Consider the following 20,689-nt stretch of genomic DNA (forward strand, 5'->3'; position numbering starts at 1 on the left):
CTTATCCCAGTCCCTCTTACTCGATTTTTCTCATGTCTTTCCTTTATCTGTATCTCTTGTCTGTCTGTCTATCTCTTGTCTCCCTCCCTCGCTCTCTCTCCTTCTCTTCTGCTATTAATTTTCCCTGATTGGCTCCCCAGCTCCAGCGCCGCTGATGAGCCCTATTCATTCCTGGGCCTGACACTCACGACCTGCCCTGGCTGATTGCTGGGGGCTGGCCCCAGGAGCGCTGATGAGCCCCAAGGGTCAGCAGCGCTAATTATCCGCTAATTGCAGATGACTCTCACCTCCCCCCTTCTGAGACACAGAAATGGTGGCGCCTTTTACCATCGTCCTCCTCCTCCTCCCAATTCCCAGCAGTAGAGTTGTCAATCTAGAGGCAAAAGTCAGACCGTTTGGCTTGATAGCCACCTCAGGTCAGTGGGCAAGAAAGAGACAAGGCAGGCAAGTCAACAGAAGAGTGACTCAAGCTTCAGGACACAGGGCAAGCCTGGCCAGCTACAGTGAGTGTCATCTGGTCACAAGGAAATTGTTATTCAGGTGAGGCTGGGTAGAGCCAAGCTAGTTAAAACTGATAACAGCAAAGCCAGGCAAGTTTAGGAAGATGCAGTCTAGGTAGGGGAAGTGATTTGGCTCCAGCGAGGACGAAAACCTACACAAGTTCCAGGATTGCCCGGCCAAGACAGAGCAGGGCAGGAGGGAACTCTGGGTCTCAGTGACATTTGTCCCAAATCAGGAGTGTTGTGTTAGCCTAGTGAACACTGTTAAAGTCAGGCTGATGTATTTAAATCAGTACCTGAAAGACACTGTCACCAGGGTGGACTGAGGAAGGGGGCAGGACTCAATAAGGGAGTTTTTTGGTTATGCCTTAACTGACAATTCATCAGAGAGGTGAACAGAGAAGAGTGTCATTTCCATTCAGTCTTGATCTACCTTGGGCTCCACATTAAACCAGTGAAATTTCTAAGAAACGAATCTGGTGGTAAGATGTCACAATGGAGAAAGAAGAGGTGCCTTAGCTTAACTCCAACTCACTACTAAAGAACTTGTCTAAAGATACTCTTCAGAACACCCCTTTGCTAAATTAACCAAGCACTTTACCATACCAACATGCAAGATGAAGCTTCAAAAGTATATTGTATTTTTAAAGTGAGAGGGCTTATTGGTGTTGGATACATAACAGAGGCTTATTGACTTGACAAATTGAGGCAACTTTGGGCTACAAAACTGAAATTAAACCTGTATGAGCAGTTACAGGATCAGCCAAATAAGGCATGAAGGAAGAACCATTTTTAAAAGTAATTGCATTCATTTATTACATAGGTAATAAAATCACATAGTACCAAATTCCAAAAGCTCAAGAGGATATATATTGAAACATCTCTCTTCCACCAGTCCCTTCAATAAAAGGCCACTTTAAGAAGCCTGTCACATTCTGGTATGTCAAGGACTCAAGATTAAAAGACCCTCTGATTGTATTAGCCAAGCACGGTGGCACACACTTGTAGCTCCAGCTACTTGGGAGGCAGAGGCAGGAGGATTGCTTGAGCCCAAGATTTGGAGGTTAGAGTGAGTTATAATCACACCACTGTACTCCAGATTGGGTGAGAGAGGGAGACCTTGTCTCTAAAAAATGTCTTAAAGACCCTCTGGGCTGGGCATGGTGGTTCATGCCTGTAATCCTAGCACTTTGGGAGGCCGAGGTGGGTGAATCACCTGAGGTCAGGAGTTCGAGATTAGCCTGACCAGCATAGTGAAACCCCATCTCTACTAAAAATACAAAATTAGCTGGGCATAGTGGCACATGCCTGTAATTCCAGCTACTTGGGAGGCTGAGGCAGGAGATCGCGTGAACCTGGGAGGTGGAGGTTGCAGTGAGCCGAGATCGCACCACTGCACTCCAGCATGGGAAACAAGAGGGAAACTCCATCTCAAAAAATAAATAAATAAAATAACCCTCTGATCTTGAAGATATATGTCGCCTAGTTCATGCCAAGAGCTTATTGCTTAGAACTATACTCAGTAAAGTGGATTCTCTACACAAGCTGGCACAGGAAGTACCTACTTTTTTTTTTTTTTTGAGATGGAGTCTCGCTCTGTTGCCCAGCCTGGAGTGTAGTGGCATGATCTTGGCTCACTGTAACCTCCTCCTTCCAGATTCAAGTGATTCTCTTGCCTCAGCCTCCCAAGTAGCTCTGATTACAGGCGCCTGCCACCATGCCCGGCTAATTTTTGTGTTTTTAGTAGAGACAGGGTTTCACCATGTTGGCCAGGCTGATCTCGAACTCCTGACCTCATGATCTGCCTGCCTCGGCCTCCCAAAGTGCTGGGATTATAGGCATGAGCCACTGCGCCTGGCCAGGAAGTACATACTTAAAACTTAGTGCCAACAAATCCCAGTGGGCCACCAATTCTGAACAGAGGCAGGTGAGACCTTAAGTACTTCTACTGACCTGGTGTGGTTTGTGTTTGTTAGATACTGTATTTCATAACCCATTTATATCCTCTATCTGTTCCCTTGCCATGCTAGAGATACGAAGTGTGACTTCTGTGAAGTCCTTGACATTCCGTAACATTGGCATACATGGTGGCAACTGCAGCAACCCATTTCCTTTCCCTGCCCTTTCATAGAACATAGAACTGAGGCCACATGGTAAATGGAAAGAAGCACTGGCTAAAGGAAAAAGACCTGGAGTCAAATTCCTTTTCTGACCCCTCACTGGGCCCTGTGACCTTGACCCCTCTTTGACATCTCCATCTGTGAGGGAGAGTGATTAATATCTACTCTGGCTGGGTACAATGATTTATGTCTGTAATCCCGACACTTTGGGAGGCCCAGGTGAGAGAACCACTTGAGACCAGGAGTTCAAGCCCAGCCTGGGCAACATAGTGAGACCCCGTCTCTATAAAAAAAAATTTAAAAATTGGCCAGGCATGGTGGCACATGCCTGTAGTCCTAACTACTCAGGAGGCTGAGGTGGGAGGATCACTTGAGCCAGGGAGGTTGAGGCTTCAGTGCGCAGAGATTGTGCCACTGCACTCTAGCCTGGGTGATGGAGCAGGACCCTGTCTTACAAATAAGAACAACAAGGGCTGGGCGTGGTGGCTCACGCCTGTAACCCCAGCACTTTGGGAGGCTGAGGCGGGTGGATCACGAGGTGAGGAGATCCAGACCATCCTGGCTAACACGGTGAAACCCCGTCTCTACTAAATATACAAAAAATTAGCCAGGTGTGGTGGCAGGCACCTGTAGTACTAGCTACTGGGCAGGCTGAGGCGGGAGAATGGTGTGAACCCAGAGGGCGGAGCTTGCAGTGAGCAGAGATCACACCACTGCACTCCAGCCTGGGCGACAGAGTGAGACTCCGTCTCAAAAAAAAAAAAAAAAAAACAACTTTGTCTAGTCAAAAAGCAAGGGCAAGAGTCAATTGAATATGAAAAAACATCTTCCAAAATGAGTTCTTCCTGCACTAAATAGACAAAGAGTAGAGTGGCGAAGAAAGGAAGGGGACTCATTTTCCCTGAAATCCAGAGCACTCCAAAAACTACTTCACTCTCTCATCAGTACCAAGTACAGACCTTACCTCTGTCAAATCTGAACAGAGCTAGCTCCTTTCTTTACCAGCAAAAAACTATGGTTCTCCTACTGAATTCCTGAACAGACGCATTATGGGCAAGTACCTGGTCTCATTGTCCGAAACAGAATTCTGAAAGTGCTGCTTTGTCCATATTCTCTGACATTTGGGAAATGCTCCTACAGAGGAATTTTATCTTTAATCTACCCTCTGTGCCCACCGCGGCCTCATCATCTGGCCTGACCTGTGTTGCCAACCAGCACCAAGGATGCTAAGAAAAAAACAAAGTATTCAAGTCAAAGACCACAAATCTATACCTCCAATCCACTCATTGGCCAGAGAAAGTCCTCTCATGGTGGGCAGCGTCGGGCCTGGCCGCGGGTACCCTCTGGTGGCAGCAGCGCACAACTGCGGGCACGGCGAAGGAGGTGCGGGGTGCTGCAGCGCCCCCTGGCGACAGTCCAGGAGACGCGCCGAGGGCAAAGAAACCACTAACGGAGCATCCAAGGGCGAGCGCGCGGGACGCCTCTAGATGCTTAACTGTGAATGCACTGTTTGGGGACGGGGGGTTGTACGTGAGTGTCTTAACGTCTAGTGTGCGTGAGTGGAGGGTTAAGTATGTTTAGTGTGCCCCGGTACCCGAACCCTGTATTTCTGTTGTGTTAAATGTGTACCGTATGTATGAGCCCGCGCGTTCACACGCGGGTAGGTTGGTGGTGGGGAGGTCCGCGCCTCAGTGCAGGGCGGAGTCCTCACGGAGGCGTGAAATTGGTTTGGAGCAAACACATTACGAAAAGCAATTACCAGGAGAGGTTCTGGGCCCGCGGGACCAACAGCCAGGAGGCTGGGGAGGAAGCGCCCTGGCTCGCAAGAGTCTGAATGTCTAACCCCAGTGAGGACCCTCCTGACATTGCCCCGCTAAGGGGACAATATGTGAAGTTGTGCACAGCCCCTTCACAGCCACCACTCCACATCGCCTTTCTTCCCTTCCCCGTCCTTAAAAAGGCATCCCATGATCGCAGGCTCTCCAGATGTGGCCAGAAATCCTCCCCCATCTTCCTATCACTTTAGAGGAGGGTCCTTCTTCTGGGACGCCCTCCCAGATCTCAACCCCATTCCTCACCCTCCTCTTCATGCCCCCAGCTCCTGCTCCCACGTTTATCTTGCATTCATCCTATTGCCCCTTGTATTCTAACTGGTTGTTCACACCCTTGTTTCTCAGACTAGACTGAAGATTCACTGAGGGCAGGAGCGTGTCTCGTTCCCAGCAGGGCATGAAGCACCTAAAACCTGGGGACCCGGAAGCACACAGTGAACCAAGTGGATGCGATCAAATAGAATTTCCATCAAAATCCACCAACAGGACTCTCTCGGGCAAGTCATCTGCGGGAGTCGGGATTCCCTGGGAGCAGAGCTCCAAACTCTTTCCCGCACCAGCGAGCCCGCACTCGCATGATACCCAGACCTGCGCTCGACCTGGCCCCAGATCCCCGTGCCAAGGGCCACAGCCTCTGAGATGCTTCCTAGGCGGCCCCCGTGCCATCTCCCCAGCAACGGCCTTCTGCTTCCCGTTACTTCCTCGTCTTCCCCATCTTAGCATCTGGCACCACCGTCCAGGGGTCCAAGCCAAAAACCTGCGAGTCGCCCTAGACAGCGCTATTCTGCAGCCCCCTACATCCCCCCCAGCGGCGGCCCCCAGTTCTTCCCAGGGATCCCGAATCTCGCCCGCCGCGACCACCTCTGGCTTGGACCACCGCCGCAGGTGCCCCCCGACCCACGCCCGCAGCCAGGACGGTCCGTCCTGCCACTCCTACTGATCTGCTCTACTCAGGTCTCAGGCTAAATGTCACCTCCTCAGAGAGCAGGTTTCCCTGTCACCGACTGCCAACCCGCCATCCCGCACGTCTCTCCCCGGGCTCGGCAGCACCTGCCGCTTCCTCCTGTGCGCCGCGCTCCGGCTACCCCGCGCAAGCGGACCCTGGTGGGGGCCTGGAGGGCAGGCCTTGCCCCCGTGCGGCGGTGCCTGAACGCAGCAGGCCCTGGAACGGCTGCGGAACAAACCATCGAGCACTAGGGCGTCCCCCGGGACCCCCACCCGAGCCGCGGTCTCCACGGGGCGCCCCGCAGGCCCTCGACAGGAGTGGGCCTCGCGCACCAGGTTCCCGCCCATGTCTTGGGGCAGCCGCTTCCTGCCCGCGAGGTGGGGCCTGTGCGGTCGGGGTCCGCCTGGGGTTTCCACAGCGAGGAGCCTCCACCGCTTGCCCACCCGCACCCGCGTCCCAGAGCCGCGCCCTAGTACCTGAAGCCAGACAGACCGGTCAGCCCAAGGTCCGTGAGGCCAGGGTGGGAATCCGGGCCCCCTCACTTCCTCTCCGCTTCTCCTCAGCCGCCTCTCAACGCCTAACCCGGCTTCGGGCTCTGGTCCGCGCGGCCTAAAGCCTCGCGCCCTCCAGGCCCCGCCCCCTGTCCCTTCGCGCCCTCCTGGCCCCGCCCTTCGTCGCCTCGCTAGTGCCGGTTGGCGGGAAAGTCGCGAGCTCCAGCGCGTGCGCACTCCGCCGCCTGGGGGAACTCTGTCCAGCGACCCTTGACGTCAGGGATCACGGTGCACTTGATTGGCTGCTCTGTCCCGACCACCTGCCCTTCGCCTGTGGTTGCAGGCAGCTCCCGGCTGCTGGGGCCTCTGGCAGGTTCTGAAAATCCTGATACTGCAATGACCCTCAGGGACTCTCCTCCCTCTCTTTGTACAGATGCAGAAGCGTGATCCCAGAGAGGGAAGAGACTTACGTTCCACAAGTTAATGGCAGAGTTAAGACCAGAACCTGTGTCATGGAACTTTCAACTCAGCGCTCTTGAGGCCAGAGCTAAATTTAAGGAAGGAGCAGATAAAAGAGGCAGGAACCAGGCATGCTTCTGGTGCTCCCTGACCTACCGTGTCAGGCAATAGGCAGAACTGGTTCTGTTTTTCTAAACCTGGGCCTTTCGCTGTCACCTGAGCCATGGTTACCCTCTGCGATGGGCCACCCCACATGCCCCTCCTTCCGGGTGGCTCTCCTGCCTCCTCACCTTCCTACCCCAAGGGTTCCTGTGCCTTCCTGCCCAACTCTCTGCACTGCCTCCATGTGCACCCTGCACCTCCTTTAGGCCTTTTCAAACGCGTTCTCACCTGGCGGTCATTCTGTCATTTCATGGAGCTGGCAAGCCTGGGACCCCTTAGCAGCCGGCTGATGCCAAAGGGGAAGGTGATTCAGCTGGAACCGTGGGGCAGGCAGGGAGCCCCTGTCAGTCCGCCCATCCCGACTCCCCTGCAAGGGAGCCAGTTCAGAGGAAGGTCTGTTGGAGACAGCACCAAACACAGACCTGGAGATTTTTAATGCACATACAGGGTTTGCACAGGCTAGAAGGGGGCCTCAGGAGAGCCCCAGTAGGAGTGTGTCTTCATCAGACATCACCCGGCTGCCGCTGTCGGTCCACTTCTCTGCATTGGGAATTGCAGCATCCACACCTGCCTGCGGAGCTGGGCCTCCTGCTGCCAGGGCTACCTGGCCTGAGTTAGTGCAGAGGCGCGCCCTCTGCAGGCTGGGGCATCTGCTTTCAGGCCCTCTCAAAAGGCCGTGGACATCTGGAAGGAGAGGTTTGGATTCAGAGGCTTCTGGTGGTTCGCGGACGGGCCGGTTCCGGCTAGGGCCCTCCCCAACCCTTCTCTTGCCTTCCACCCATCCCTGGACCCCAAGCAGCTGTGACTGCTCACAGATCCCGGGGCTCACCTAGTAGAGCACGCCCTCAAAATCCAGCTGCAGGTAGCGGAGCAGGCGCGGTGGCAGGGGGAGGCGGGGCAGCGCGTGGGGCAGGCTGCCCTCCAGGTGGGAGCGGAGCACACAGCGGCTCAAATGCTGCAGCGACCTGGGCTGCCTCACCAAGGCAAAGAGGGAGGAGTAGAAACGCTGATGTTTCTGGGGGCAAAACAAGGGGCTCAGTGAGGGGCAGCCTCAGACAGGTAGCAGCGGCTCCTCCTCACAGGGTAGGCTGGTGAGGGGTGGGGCATCTACCGGAAGGAACCTATTAGAAACAATGAATGTTTGAGTGTTCACTCTGCAAGTTCTCTCTTCTGGGACATGAGTGCGTCTTTGGGTACTTTCTATGGGGGGCTGCGGTTTAGCGGGTGGGAGTCTTGGGGCCAGGATGAGAAGCTCTATGTTCAGGGCCTTGGAATCTGACCTGCAGAGTTTCAGGAGTCACCAGGCCGACGGCCTCCTCGGGAAGCTGCACAACACTGTAGGTGTTCATCAGGACCTCGATGGTCCGAGGGCACGTGCTCCAGCGCTCCAGCACCTGCGGGAGGCAGAGACATGTTGGGTCCTCAGTCAGTCCACACAGTGACCAGACAGCTCCAGAATAGTTGTTGTGGCTTGAACTTTGTTCCCCAAAAGATATATTGAAGACCTATCCCCCTGTACCTATGAATGGGACCTTATTTGGAAATAGGGTCTTTGCAAATGTTAATCAGGTTAAAATGAGGTCATTAGGGTGGGCCCTATTCAATATGACTGGTGTTCTTATAAGAAGAGAAAACAGAGGCACAGACACGGACACAGACAAGAAGGCCACGTGATGACAAAGGCAGACAGTGGAGGGGAGTGACACATGTACAAGTCAAAGGACACCAAGGATTGTGGGAAACCACTGGAAGCTACAAGAGCACCATGGAACAGATTCTCCCTCAGAAGCTCCAGAAGGAGCCAGCCCTGCCCACATCTGCATTTCAAACTTCCAGCCTCCACTGCTGTAAGGGAACTCCATTTCTGTTGCTTTAAGCTACCCAGTTCGTGGTACTTCATTTGATCCAGGAAGCCAATACAGCAGCTAACCTTTCTATTGTGCATAACTCAGGCCAGATGATTTTTCTAGCACTTGACATGTATGAACTCTTCACTGTTGTCCCTGCAAGGGATGGACTGTTAATATCCCATGTTATTATCCCATTTCCTTCATTACAGCCAAGGGAAACTGAGGTACAGAGAAGTAACTTGCCCAAGTTGTGGTTCCCACAGTCCAGGCCTGGAAGCGTGACCCCTTGCCCTTAACCACACCACCATCCTGCTCTCCTCTCTGCCTCTACAAGGTTCTGGGCTGGGTTTTCTGCAGGCTGGAAGGGGTCCCTGACCTGTGGCTGGAGCTCCTGAGCAGATAAAAAGATCACAGAATCCATCCAATGCCAAGTGAGGGTAGAGACAGCTACAAGAGGGGGCCAGGGAGTGGGGTGGGGCTGCGTGGGGGACTCACAGAGGGAGGACTGGGCTCTGGAGGCAAGGGAACCCCAGAGCCTGGAGGGTATTCAGGGAGAAGGGACAAGGCAACCTGAGGCTGATGGACTGCCTGCAGGAGCAGGAGAGGATTTGGTAGGACCAGGGGTGGAACCTAGTTGGAGCCAGATATATGCTTTCATTGGTTCATTCAGCAACTATTTATTGAGGGCCTACTATGTGCCAAGCACTTCGAATCCAGCAGTGGGGAAAATAAAGTCCTCGTCATCCAAGAGCTTCTATTTCAGAGGGAAAACATAATAAACACAGAAGTCATCACTCACAGATCTGCTGCTGCAATGAAAAATAAGGAGCCGGGTTTGGCGGCTCATGCCTGTAATCCTGGCGCTTTGGGAGGCCGAGGTGGGTGGATCACTTGAGGTCAGCAGTTTGAGACCAGCCTGGCCAACATGGTGAAACCCTGTCTCTACTAAAAATACAAAAATTAGCCGGACGGTAGTGGCATGCACCTTTAATCCCAGCTATTTGGGAGGCTAAGGCAAGAGAATCTCTTGAGCCTGGGAGGCAGAGGTTGCAGTGAGCCGGGATCGTGCCACCGCACGTGTGGGCGACAGAATGAGACCCTGTCTCAAAAGAGAAAAAAAAAAGGAGGGTCAGGGGACTGAGCATGGTTGGGGAGGGCACTGTCCTAGATGGAGTGGCCAAGAAATGTCTCTGAGGTGGTGGTCCAGTGCAGCAAGCGGGCAAGCCACGCAGTGAAGCAGCCTGTGGACAGACCGTCCACATGGTCAGAAAAGTGGCCTGACAGACACTGGCACTAAGACACCCGCTTGTGCCTGAACTCAGTACCTAAAACAGATTTGTGCCTCCTCCACTGCACTCCACTCTCACTGCATCTATGCAGGCGATGGCCACAGAGCCTTTTGAGATCTGAAAACAGCTAAGTACTGTCTTTCAGGCAGCATCTCACACACAACCCACATGTGGCCAAACACAATTGCATCTAGCGGTGGGGGTTTAACAGCCTCTGTCTGCAAGGAGAGGAGACCCTTCTGTCTGTCAGACGAGAGTACTAATGAGCAGTGGGAGCAGAAGGCCTGGCCTTCCAGGGGTCCCTGGAGAAAGCATTTTACACACCTGGGGCCTCTGCTTCTAGCCCTGCATCTGAGCAGTGCTCATCAGTCTGTCCCGGGAGGCCTCTTTTCCTCACTCCTCCTCCAAGCTAGGGAAGAGCAGGCTGGTTCTCTCCAACTCTCCTCTCCACCTGCCCCTCAGGCCCGTCTCTGTCCTTCCTGGCCCATGTTGATCCCCACCTCTGCACTGGGCTCAAGTAGCTCGCTGTGTCTGGAATGCCTGCCTCTTCCTCCTCCTTCCCTTCAAAACTGCCCATCCCAGTCCTGCCTCCTCCAGGAAGCCCGTGCAGCTACATCAACCTGCTTCACTCCCATGTCCAATGATACCCTCATTGGGATGATGCCAAGCAGCTTACCAAGTGCTTTCTCATACATTATATAACAAGAACAACACTAGCTAACAAGTGTTAAGCACTAGGCTTGATGTGTATTAACTCTTCTCACAGTAACCCTATGAAGAAGGCATAGTATCATATCCCTATGTTACAGATGACAAAACTGAGGCCTAGGGAGATTCAGCGACTTGCCGAAGGCCACACAGGTAGTGTGTCTGGCTCCAGAGCCTACACTCCTAGTCACCACTGAACTCAGAAGTTGCTGGGAGGACTGAGGAACTCCTGTAACAGGAAATACAGCTTAGAGCAGTGCCTGGTGTGTAGTCAAGGCTGTGCTTGCTCCGACTGTTCCCCAGTGCTCTCCTACAGCTTTCCATCCTGTTAGGGAGAGGCTGTATCACATGCAGTGACTTGCCTACACCCACACGAACAAGCATCAAAGTCACATCCTGGATCCAGGTCCCCTGAGCACCAAGTCCAAAGTGGTGGCTCCTAGAGAACCAGCGGGGGCTGGCGTTTCATCACAGATGGGCGGTGGAGGCTTCTGTGCAGGGAGGACAGAAACCCCTCAGCTGGCAGGGCTGCAGATCATGGAAAGGGACAAATGGGGTACTTTGCTCTGCCAGCCCCTTTGGTCCCAGAGACAGGCTGAGAGGTGGAGCAGGGCTGTGGGGTCCCAGGAAACCCTTTCGCTGCGCCGGGCCCTCCTCCCGCCCCTGCCTGCCAGGGAAATCATTAGCTGTCAGAGCTGCCGTCAGATTACAGGGAATTGCTTGTCTCCTAATTATCTAGTGTTAATAGGAGATTAATTAGTGTTAATTGTTGATTTTCTTGTATTTTCCCAAAGGGGAGACCAATCTGCCGAACTCTTGGGCTGTTTAATTATTTGGTCTTGCTTAGGAATCCAGACAGATGCTTCTTGGTTTGTGAGCAAAGGGGAGAGGCTGGGATAGCAGGGGTGGTCCCAGGACAGGCAAGGCTGGGTGGGACAACACTCTGGGCTGAGCCAGAGGGGACCTGCCTACTCAGAGGGTGGTTTCAGTTCTGAGCCATCTCCTCTGAGAACGGATGTCCCCATCCCAGACCCAGCGCCCTCCATGACATTATCTATGCCCCTCCAGACACGACACAGCATGGGGCAAGGCCCCCTCACAGGGCATCAGTAGCACAGGTCTTCAAGTTGAACCTACTTAGGGGAAATTAAGATAAAGTAGGATATAAATTGAAATTGACAGTGAAAGACATGTTCACAGGTGCCAGGACAGTGGCAGCTGTTCTGGGGGCTGTGGGTCCTATTAGATTCTCAGAAAGTGGGACCATGTCCATTTACAGACATTCAGGGGACCTTGAGCCTCCTGAAACAGGCTCACCCTCTTCCCTTGGACAGCCTCTCCTGCAACTGTCACTGAACTGATCCCACTGCTAGTGGGAGCTTCCTCAAGTGCTATTTTCATCAGTTTGCTGTGCTGATGAAGACCCTTAAACAACGCCCACCACCCACATCAGCCCTGACTTCTTCTGTCTTTTTGGATCCTTTATCTAATCTGGCCCCACTGCCCCCAGTCCGCCTTTATCACACATGCACAGTATATACATGCACATACGTGCATGAACACATGTATACACACGCACACCATGTATACACATGCACACACACATGCACACACACACATTTCCCACTGATCTGTGTCTTCACCTTGATCCCTATTTGGGCTTTGCTTACATGCTGAATGAAAGACAGACAGAAGGAACCAATCTATGTGCACAGGCCACATTCCAAAGCAAACCGGAGCACAGGCCTAGGTCTCCCTGTCCCCTCACCATGGTGGCCCTCCTGCTGCCTGCAGCCCCCATACCTTGGGGAGGGCCCCTGGCCAGACACGGACGGCGCCATGGTTGAGCAGAGCCCGAACCACGTGCTCGGGGCTCTGGGCCAGGGCTGCAGCTGGGCCCTGCAGAGCACAGTGCAGGGGCGTGTGTCCCCCATAGTCCATGGTGTTGGCGCTGACACCACAGGACAGGAGCAGCTCCACGACAGCTGCATGGCCACGGCGACAGGCCAGGTGCAGGGGTCGCTGCTTGTCCTGGTCGGCAGCATCAGCGTCTGCTCCAGCTGAAAGCAGCAAGCTGCACAGCTGCAGGCAGCGGGCGGTGGTGGCCTCGGCATCGGCGATGGACTGGCAGCGGACGTCACAGGCAGCCAGCAGTGGGGTCCAGCCTTCGGCATTGCGGGCATCAGGACATGCCCCCCGTCTTAGAAGCAGATCTGCCAGCTCCACATGGCCAAGCCGGGCGGCCACATGCAAAGGGGTCTCCTCTTCTTCCTCGGACCGACCATCCACTCTCGCTCCAAACCTGAGGAGCAGCTCCGCACACCTATTGGGGGGAGACGGTGGTGGGGAGGAAAGCGGGCACGGACCCCTGGCAGGAACACACTTGGGTGGCTCTTGGTTCTGTCTCCCCCCACCCACCCTCCATCCTGCCCATCACTGGTCATCCTGGCACCATTCTGCAAGATCAACAGTGCCCTTCTTTTTTTTTTTTTTTTGAGACTGAGTCTTGTTCTACCGCCCAGGCGGAAGTGCAGTGGTACAATCTCAGTTCACTGCAACCTCCACCTCCCAGGTTCAAGCGATTCTCCTGCCTCAGCCTCCAGAGCAGCTGGGATTACAGGCGCCCACCACCATGCCCGGCTAGTTTTTTGTGTATTTAGTAGAGATGGGGTTTCACCATGTTTGCCAGGCTGGTCTCAAACTCCTGACCTCAAGTGATCCACCTGCCTCGGCCTCCCAAAGTGCTGGATTATAGGCATGAGCCACTGTGCCTGGCCAACAGTGTCCTTTAAAATCCAAATACTTTTTGTTGGGATAATCCACTAAATCATCCGTGGGAATAAACGTCACCAGCAGTTATCACATGAGTGGTTAGAACAGGCGCCTGCTAAGGGTTTTACGTGTTGTAGCTAATTTCATCCTTACTACATTCCCTTGGTAGGCTCTCTTAAGGCACTCATGCCACAGAGGAGGAAACTGAGGTTTGAGGATCTCATGCAAGTTGACATGGCTAGTAGGGGTAGGGCTGCTATTTGGGTTCAGGGGCAACAGGACTGTTGGGGGATCTGCATGCTGGGACTGGAGGAGGAAGGGGGCGTGGGGCCTGACAGTCGGCACACATGGAAATGGGGCAGTGGGATAAAGAACAAGACTGATTGGCTGGGCATGGTGGCTCATGCCTATAATCCCAGCACTTTGGGAGGCCAAGGCAGGTGGATCACCTGAGGTCAGGAGTTTGAGACCAGCCTGGCAAACATGGTGAATCCCCGTCTCTACTAAAGATACAAAAATTAGCCAGGTGTAGTGGTGGGCCCCTGTAATCCCAGCTACTTGGGAGGCTGAGGCAGGAGAATCGTTTGAACCTGGGAGGTGGAGACTGCAGTGAGCCGAGATCATGCCACTACACTCCAGCTTGGGTGACAGAGTGAGACTCCTTCTCAAAATAGAAAAATAAAAAATAAAAAAGACTGAAATTGGCCAACTGGATTTACTCCAAGATGGCAAGAAGCACAGGGAGTCACAGCAACGTGTGTGCCTCACTTCAGGGCTAACGGGACTTGGCCTCTTTGAGCTCCTGTTCCCTCGTGTGTAGAATGGGGATAATTATAACAGCTCCACCTTCCGAGGTGGTTGTGAGCAGCACGTGAGACAACCCCCGAAAACCTGTCATCGTAAGAGCTCAAAATGACGACACTTGGCAGGGGGAGTGGGAGGTATAGAGGGTGATGGATTGTGGGAGCTCATTTCATTATCCTGTCTGACTTTCTATATCTTTAAAAGTCTCCATAATAATTTTAAAATACATTTGTTTACTCACAAAGGAAGGAAGGATTATCACTGGGTGTGATCTCAGGGAGGCTGGTGGGAACATGGTCAGAACTAAAAATGTGGGATTATGTGGAACCTCACTATCCAGTGGTAGCCACTAGCCACCTGTGGCTATCGAGTTCTTGAAATGTGGCTAATCCTAACTGAGATGCGGTGTGTTATATGCTTGCCTTTTTTTCTTCTTCTTCTTCTTCTTCTTCAGAAACAGAGCTGGCTAGGTGCAGTGGAGAATCACTTTAGCCCAGGAGTTCAAGACTATCCTGGGCAACAAAGTGAGACCCATCTCCACAAAAAATTAGCTGGGAATGGTGGCGTGGGCCTGTAGTAGTCCCATCTACTCTGTAGGCTGAGGTGAGAGGATTGTTTGAGCCAAGTAGTTTGAGGCTGCAGTGAGCTATGAACGCACCACTGGACATCCAGACTAGGTGACTGAGAGAGACCCTATCTCTCTCTCTTTTTTTTTCTTTTGAGATAAGGTCTCTCTCTGTCACCCAGGCTGGAATACAGTGGCGTGATCTCCACTCACTGCAACCTCCACCTCACAGGCTCAAATGATCCTCCTACCTCAGCCTCCTGAGTAGCTGAGATTACAGGTGTGCACCACCATGCCTGGCTAATTTTTGTCTGTTTGCTTGTTTGTTTTTTTGAGACGGAGTTTCCCTCTTTCGCCCAGGCTGGAGTGCAGTGGCACAATCTTGGCTCACTACCACCTCCACCTCCCGGGTTGAAGGGATTCTCCTGCCTCAGCCTCCCGAGTAGCTGGGATTACAGGTGCCCACCACCATGTCCAGCTAATTTTTGTATTTTTAGTAGAGACAGAGTTTCACCATGTTGGCTAGGCTGGTCTCGAACTCCTGACCTCAGGTGATCCACCCGGCTCGGCCTCCCAAAGTGCTGGGATTACAGGCGTGAGCCACTGCGCCCGGCCTCAATTTTATATTGATTACATGTCAACATGATAACACTTTGGATATGTTGTGTTAAATAAAATATAATTAATTTAACCTGCTTCAAAGATATTTGTACCCACATGTCCACAGGAGCATTACTCCCAATAGCCAAAATGTGGAAGCAACCCAAGTGTCCCTCAATGGGTGAATGAATAAACATTCAATAAAAATGTGCTATACACATATAAAGGAGTGTTATTCAGCCTTAGAAAGGAAGGAAATTCGGCCGGGCGTGGTGGCTCACACCTATAATCCCAGCACTTTGGGAGGCCGAGGAGGGTGGATCACGAGGTCAGGAGATCGAGACCATCCTGGCTAACACGGTGAAACCCCGTCTCTACTAAAAAATACAAAAATTAGCCGGGTGCTGTGGTGGGCGCCTGTAGTTCCAGCTACTCGGGAGGCTGAGGCGGGAGAATGGCGTGAACCCGGGAGGCGGAGCTTGCAGTGAACCGAGATCACGCCACTGCACTCCAGCCTGGGCGACAGAGTGAGACTCCGTCTCAAAAAAAAAAAAAAAAAAAAAAAGAAAGGAAGGAAATTCTGAAACATGGGACAACATGGGTGAAGTCTGAAGACATCATGCTAAGTGGAATAAGCCAGTTACAAAAGGACAAATACCACATGATTCCACTTATGTGAGGTCCCCAGAGTGTTCACATTCAGAGACAGAAAGTAAAATAGTGATTGCCAGGGGCTTGGGAGACAGGGTGGGGTGGGTGGTTAGTGTTTGATGGGGTTAGAATTTCAGTTTGGGAAGATGAGAAAGTTTGGAGATGGATGGTGGCGATGGTTGAACAACAACATGAATGTGCTTAATGCCATCGAACTGTACGCTTAAAAATGGTTACAAAAGGCCGGGCACGGTGGCTCGTGCCGGGAATCCCAGCACTTTGGGAGGCCGAGGCGGGCAGAACACGAGGTCAGGAGATTGAGACCATCCTGGCTAACACTGTGAAACCGCGTCTCTACTAAAAATACAAAAAATTAGCCAGGCATGGTGGCGGGGGCCTGTAGTCCCAGCTACTCGCGAGGCTGAGGCAGGAGAATGGCGTGAACCCGGGAGGCGGAGCTTGCAGTGAGCCGAGATCGCACCACTGCACTCCAGCCTGGGCGGCAGAGCAAGACTCCGTCTCAAAAAATAAATAAATAAATAAAAAATGGTTATAAAGGCAAATTTCATGTATATTTTACCACCATTTTAAAAATTAATTTTACATATTTGTCTTTTTTTTTTAATTTTTTTGTGAGACAAAGTCTCACTTTGTCTCCCAGGCTGGAGTGCAGTGGCGCAATCTAATCTCCGCTCACTGCAACCTCCACCTCCCAGGTTTAAGCAATTCTCCTGCCTCAGCCTCCCGAGTCGCTGGGATTACAGGCGCCTGCCACCACACCCAGCTAATTTTTGTATTTTTAGTAGAGACAAGGTTTGGGCATCTTGGCCAGGCTGGTCTCGAACTCCTGGCCTCAAGCAAGCCACCTGCCTCAGCCTCCCAAAGTGCTGGGATTACAGGTGTGAGCCACTGTGCCCGGCCATTTGTCATTTTTTTTATAGGGCTGCTAGAACACTCTAAATTGCATATATGGCTCACATTAGGTTTCCACTGGGCCACGCTAGTAAAGAACACATCTTCAACCATAGTATGATTAAGCCTATGGAATCCTCTAGAGGCTGATGAGATTAACAAGAAGGAGAGGGTCCATGAAAGGAGAACCCCAGGGTCAATAATTTGGCACCTTTCAGAGGCAAGAGACAAGACCTGCAGGTGTGCAGTCAGTAGAGAGAGGGCCTCTATAGGATGTAGAGTTAGTTCACAAAATTGTAATTGGGATCCCATCCTACAACGTTCCTTACACATGGGTTGCAATTATTTATGTCACTGCAAAGGACTATTCCCTACAATAAATGATACATTGGCACATTTGGGTGTATTCATCAGTTTCTTGGGAGTTTAGTTAGTGAGAGTCCCTTGAGCCCATGATCTGAGGGTGCCCTACCAATATGGAGATTCTAGACCTGTCATGGAAAACCAGACCCTACCCAGAGGGACCCAGGCAGGTCCTCACTGGGGCCACCATCCTCTACTCCCTGTCTGGATCATTGGACAGTAAGCTCCCTGAGGGCAGGGCCTCAGGGACTTAGTTGCTGTTGTGCTTAGCACAGCGCCTGGAACATAGGATAAGCTCAGAAAGTGTTTTCAAAAGCTTTAAGCAACACCACCTCCCCATAATGGAGCCAGGCAATTTCCCAATGCGGGCCATGCAACTGCACCCCTGCCACAGCCTCCCTCCACCCCTGGGAGACCAGAAAACTGTCCAAAGTCCAGGCCACTCCAAAGTTCATGGGGTCAACGGGTGGATGGCTTGGGAAGTAATTGCACCCTGACCCACGCCCCAAGCCTGGACTGCTCTGTCCCAGGTCCCTGACATTTTCCCCCATCCTCCCTGAGAAGGCCTCTTTGCTTCCCTTCAGAGTGGAACTGGGGGTTGGGGTGAGGGGTCACTCACTCAAGGGTGCCAGGCCCCCGGCAGAGATGCAGGGGGCGTTTCCCATCCTGGTCAGCGATGTTGGGGTCGGCTCCTGCCACCAGCAGCACATGAACACAGGCAGTGTGGCCTGCAGCACAGGCCTCGTGCAGGGCGGTGCGGCCCCCAGGGGCACTGTCTGGCCTTGCTCGCCGCCTCAGCAGCAGCCGCAGGACTTCCGTGTGGCCACGGCTGGCTGCCACATGCAGTGGGGTGGTCAGCTCCTCTTCGTATGTCAGAGACCAGAGTCCTAGGGAGGGGAGACGTGGGCCTCAGATCCCCAGGGAAGGCAGAGACCTTCCAGCCAATGGGGTGAGGTGGGCAGAGGCAGGAAGAGGGAGCCCAGAGCTCCATCTGCAGCCTCCCCTCTCTCCCACTGAGACCCCCCAGTGCCCCGGCCCGTACTCAGAGCACGGATGTTGAAGCGGAAATCCCTCCATCGCTCTGGGTCGCTGGTATCAAAGACGGAATCAGGAGCCAGGCCAGTACTGGAGTCCGCGAGGATGCGGGAGACACAGCCCACGTCCCCAGCCAGCACTGCCTGCCAGAAGGCAAGGGCAGGTCCTGAGGCTGTGCGGGTGACGATGGGTCCCGGGCCAGACTTGAGGTGCTCCTCAGACCCTCTGCTGGGCTTCTCCACCAGCCTGGCACAGAGGGGGTGTCTGTCATCGAGGGGCTCTCCCTGCCCCTTGCACTCTTCTGGAGACCAACTCATGAGCATGTGGGCGGGGAGAGGGGAGTGGGGAGGAGGAGAGGTATATGCCAAAGGCAGAGAGAGAGAGAGCAGGAGGGAAATACAGACAGACAGAAGGCCCCTGTGTCCCACGCTCTGAGGCTGACCTGGCCACGCATCCAGCAGGAGCTATTCTGGGCTCCACATGACTGTGTTCTTGGGCCAAGGTTTAGGCTATTGGGCAAGCTTTGAGGTCGGGGAGAAACAGCCGGGGGCTTCTCCTTTCCCTCAAGTCCTTAGGACCTCTGTGGCCGAGGCAGTCAGCCCAGCCCCCTGGTTCTCAGCACCCCCCAGATGCCCCTCACCCCTCTGGTGGCTGCTCCAGCGAGGCTCTGCAGCCCGGCTCTCCAGCAGCAGGTCGGCTGTGCTGTGCGGGGGGAACAGCTCCTGCAACCTTGCCAGGTCCCCGGTGTAGAGGGCATTCTGCAGGGCCATGTCTTGGCAGAGCAGTGGTGATGGCCGAGGGGGCTCCCAGGCTGGGCGGGAGTGGGGCCTCCAGATCCGGCAGGCCGGGGCAGAGGGAAGGCACCCCAGATGGTGTCCCCAGTGGGGAGAGGAGTTCTTTCCCCAGGGCATGGCTTGTTCTGGGAGAGCCAAAGCAGCACGACTCCCAGCGATGTTGCTGGTGGACCGGGCAGGTGGGTGCTGGGCCCGAGCTGGGTGGGGCCCAGCATGGGAGGCGCAGGGGAGCACAACATCAGGCAAAGCCATAAATAGCCCTGACTGGCCCAGCTGTCAGTCAGGCCGGGTGGGGGAATTAGGGAGGGGCAGGAGAACAAGTGAGGCCTGAGCCCGCCAACCCTGAGCTTCACCCCAGGGCTGTATGACCTCAAGGTGGAAAGGGACCACCCGGACCATGCTGCCCAGTCCGTCATCTCGGCAGTAAAGGGAAGTGAATTTCCCAAGATCACGCAGAGAGCTTGTTGCAGAGCCAGGACTGGAACCCAGGGCCTTGAGCTCTTTCTTGTTTTTCCTCTGCTTCACCAAATCGGCCTCCAGCAGCCTGGGCTCTGATCCCACTGGGAAGGCCTGTGGGTGCCAGATAATATTTCCTGCCCTTCCAAATGTCATCTGTTAGCCCTGCACCTTCCCACTCCCAAACCAAGGGAGGAGTTCACAGTAGTGACACAGATTGCCCTCGCTGTGTGAGGCACCCCTCAGGGGGCTCCCTTAGACAGACATGTGCCTGAGTAACAGAGCGTAACCCACAGGCAGCCACAGAAACTCCCCATGCTCGCCCTTGATGCCAACCCCCCCATCTCCCTGGATGACCTTGGGTGGCATCTCTCCCCTGCTGTGGTTACATGGGGTCTCTTCACTAGAGAGTGAGAAAGGAGAAATGTCTCTGTCTACTCAGGCACTGACTTTTGTTTGGGGGCCGGGTGGATCAAAAGGAAAAAAAGAGAGAAAGAAGATGAGAAACCAGGCCCTCGGGCTCAGCTCTGACCCACCACTGCCCACCATGGGCTTGAGGTGCTCCAGCCCCATTGGTCTTGCCCCTTTGGCTCACGCTGGCTTAAAAAAATTTTTTTTAAATCAATTGCTTTTTAAAAAGTTTCATTTTTAATTGACAAATAATTGTATATATTTATGGGGCTATAATATTTTGATACAGGTATATAATGTGTAATCATATCAGGGTAATTATCACATCTATCAAATGATATTTACCATTTATTTGTGGTGAGAACATTTAAAATCCTCTTTTAGCTATTTTGAAATGTACATCATTATTCACTACAGTCGCCTTGCTGTGCAATAGAACACCTGAACTTATCCTATTTACCTGTAACATCATACCCACTGACCAATGTCTTCCCTTTCCCTGTCCACCTCCCTTGAGCCCCCAGCCTCTGGGAATCACCATTCTACCCTTTACTTCTATGAGTTTGGCTTTTTTAGATTCCACAATAAGCAAGATCATGCGGTATTTGTCTTTCTGCACCTGGCTTGTTTCACTTAGCACAATGTCCTCCAGATACACCACATTTAAAAATCCATTCATCTATTGATGGACACCAGTTGTTTCCATGTCTTGGCGATTGTGAGTAGCGCTGCAGTGGACGTGGGGGTGCAGACCCCTCTTCTGCATGCTGATTTCAATTCCTTTGGGTATATACCCAGTAGTGGGATTGCTGAATCATAAGGTAATTCTATTTTTAGTTTTTTGAGGAACCTTCATTCTATTTTTCAAAATGGTACTAATTTACAACACCACCAACCATGCAGAGTCCCCTTTTCTCCGTATCCTTGCCAACACTTATCTTCCATTTTTCAATAATAGCCAGTCTAACA

The 20,689-nt window shown here is 53.0% G+C and overlaps 1 protein-coding gene across 2 annotated transcripts; it reads right to left on the reverse strand.

Moving 5' to 3' along the window:
- Nucleotides 1-6,925: 6,925 nt before the first annotated feature.
- ASB10 (ankyrin repeat and SOCS box containing 10) lies at nucleotides 6,926-19,150 on the reverse strand. Of its 2 annotated transcripts, none has more exons than XM_003318921.3 (6): nucleotides 18,700-19,150; nucleotides 17,644-17,911; nucleotides 12,161-12,680; nucleotides 7,791-7,904; nucleotides 7,340-7,525; nucleotides 6,926-7,194 (listed from the first exon to the last, which is right to left on the reverse strand). In XM_003318921.3, the coding sequence occupies exons 1-5, from the start codon at nucleotides 19,103-19,105 to the stop codon at nucleotides 7,340-7,342; spliced, it is 1,494 nt and encodes a 497-aa protein (XP_003318969.2). In that variant the 5' UTR covers nucleotides 19,106-19,150; the 3' UTR covers nucleotides 6,926-7,194. The 2 variants fall into 2 exon arrangements, with proteins under 2 accessions (XP_003318969.2, XP_003318967.1); XM_003318919.5 differs by lacking the exon at nucleotides 18,700-19,150 and adding an exon at nucleotides 18,067-18,498.
- Nucleotides 19,151-20,689: the final 1,539 nt, after the last annotated feature.

The sequence above is a fragment of the Pan troglodytes genome, chromosome 6, assembly GCF_028858775.2.
Source record: "Pan troglodytes isolate AG18354 chromosome 6, NHGRI_mPanTro3-v2.0_pri, whole genome shotgun sequence".
Classification (NCBI taxonomy): domain Eukaryota; kingdom Metazoa; phylum Chordata; class Mammalia; order Primates; family Hominidae; genus Pan; species Pan troglodytes.

What these genes read in the sequence shown, in the direction of transcription:
- ASB10 (XM_003318921.3), bottom strand. Translation starts at nt 19,105, where the DNA reads ATGGCTTTGCCTGATGTTGTGCTCCCCTGCGCCTCCCATGCTGGGCCC. An exon ending in CTGGAGCAGCCACCAGAGGG is followed by an intron (nt 17,912 to 18,699) that starts GTGAGGGGCATC and finishes TCCCCTCCCTAG; the next exon opens with GACTCTGGTCTCTGACATAC. An exon ending in TGACTCCTGAAACTCTGCAG is followed by an intron (nt 7,526 to 7,790) that starts GTCAGATTCCAA and finishes TTTTGCCCCCAG; the next exon opens with AAACATCAGCGTTTCTACTC.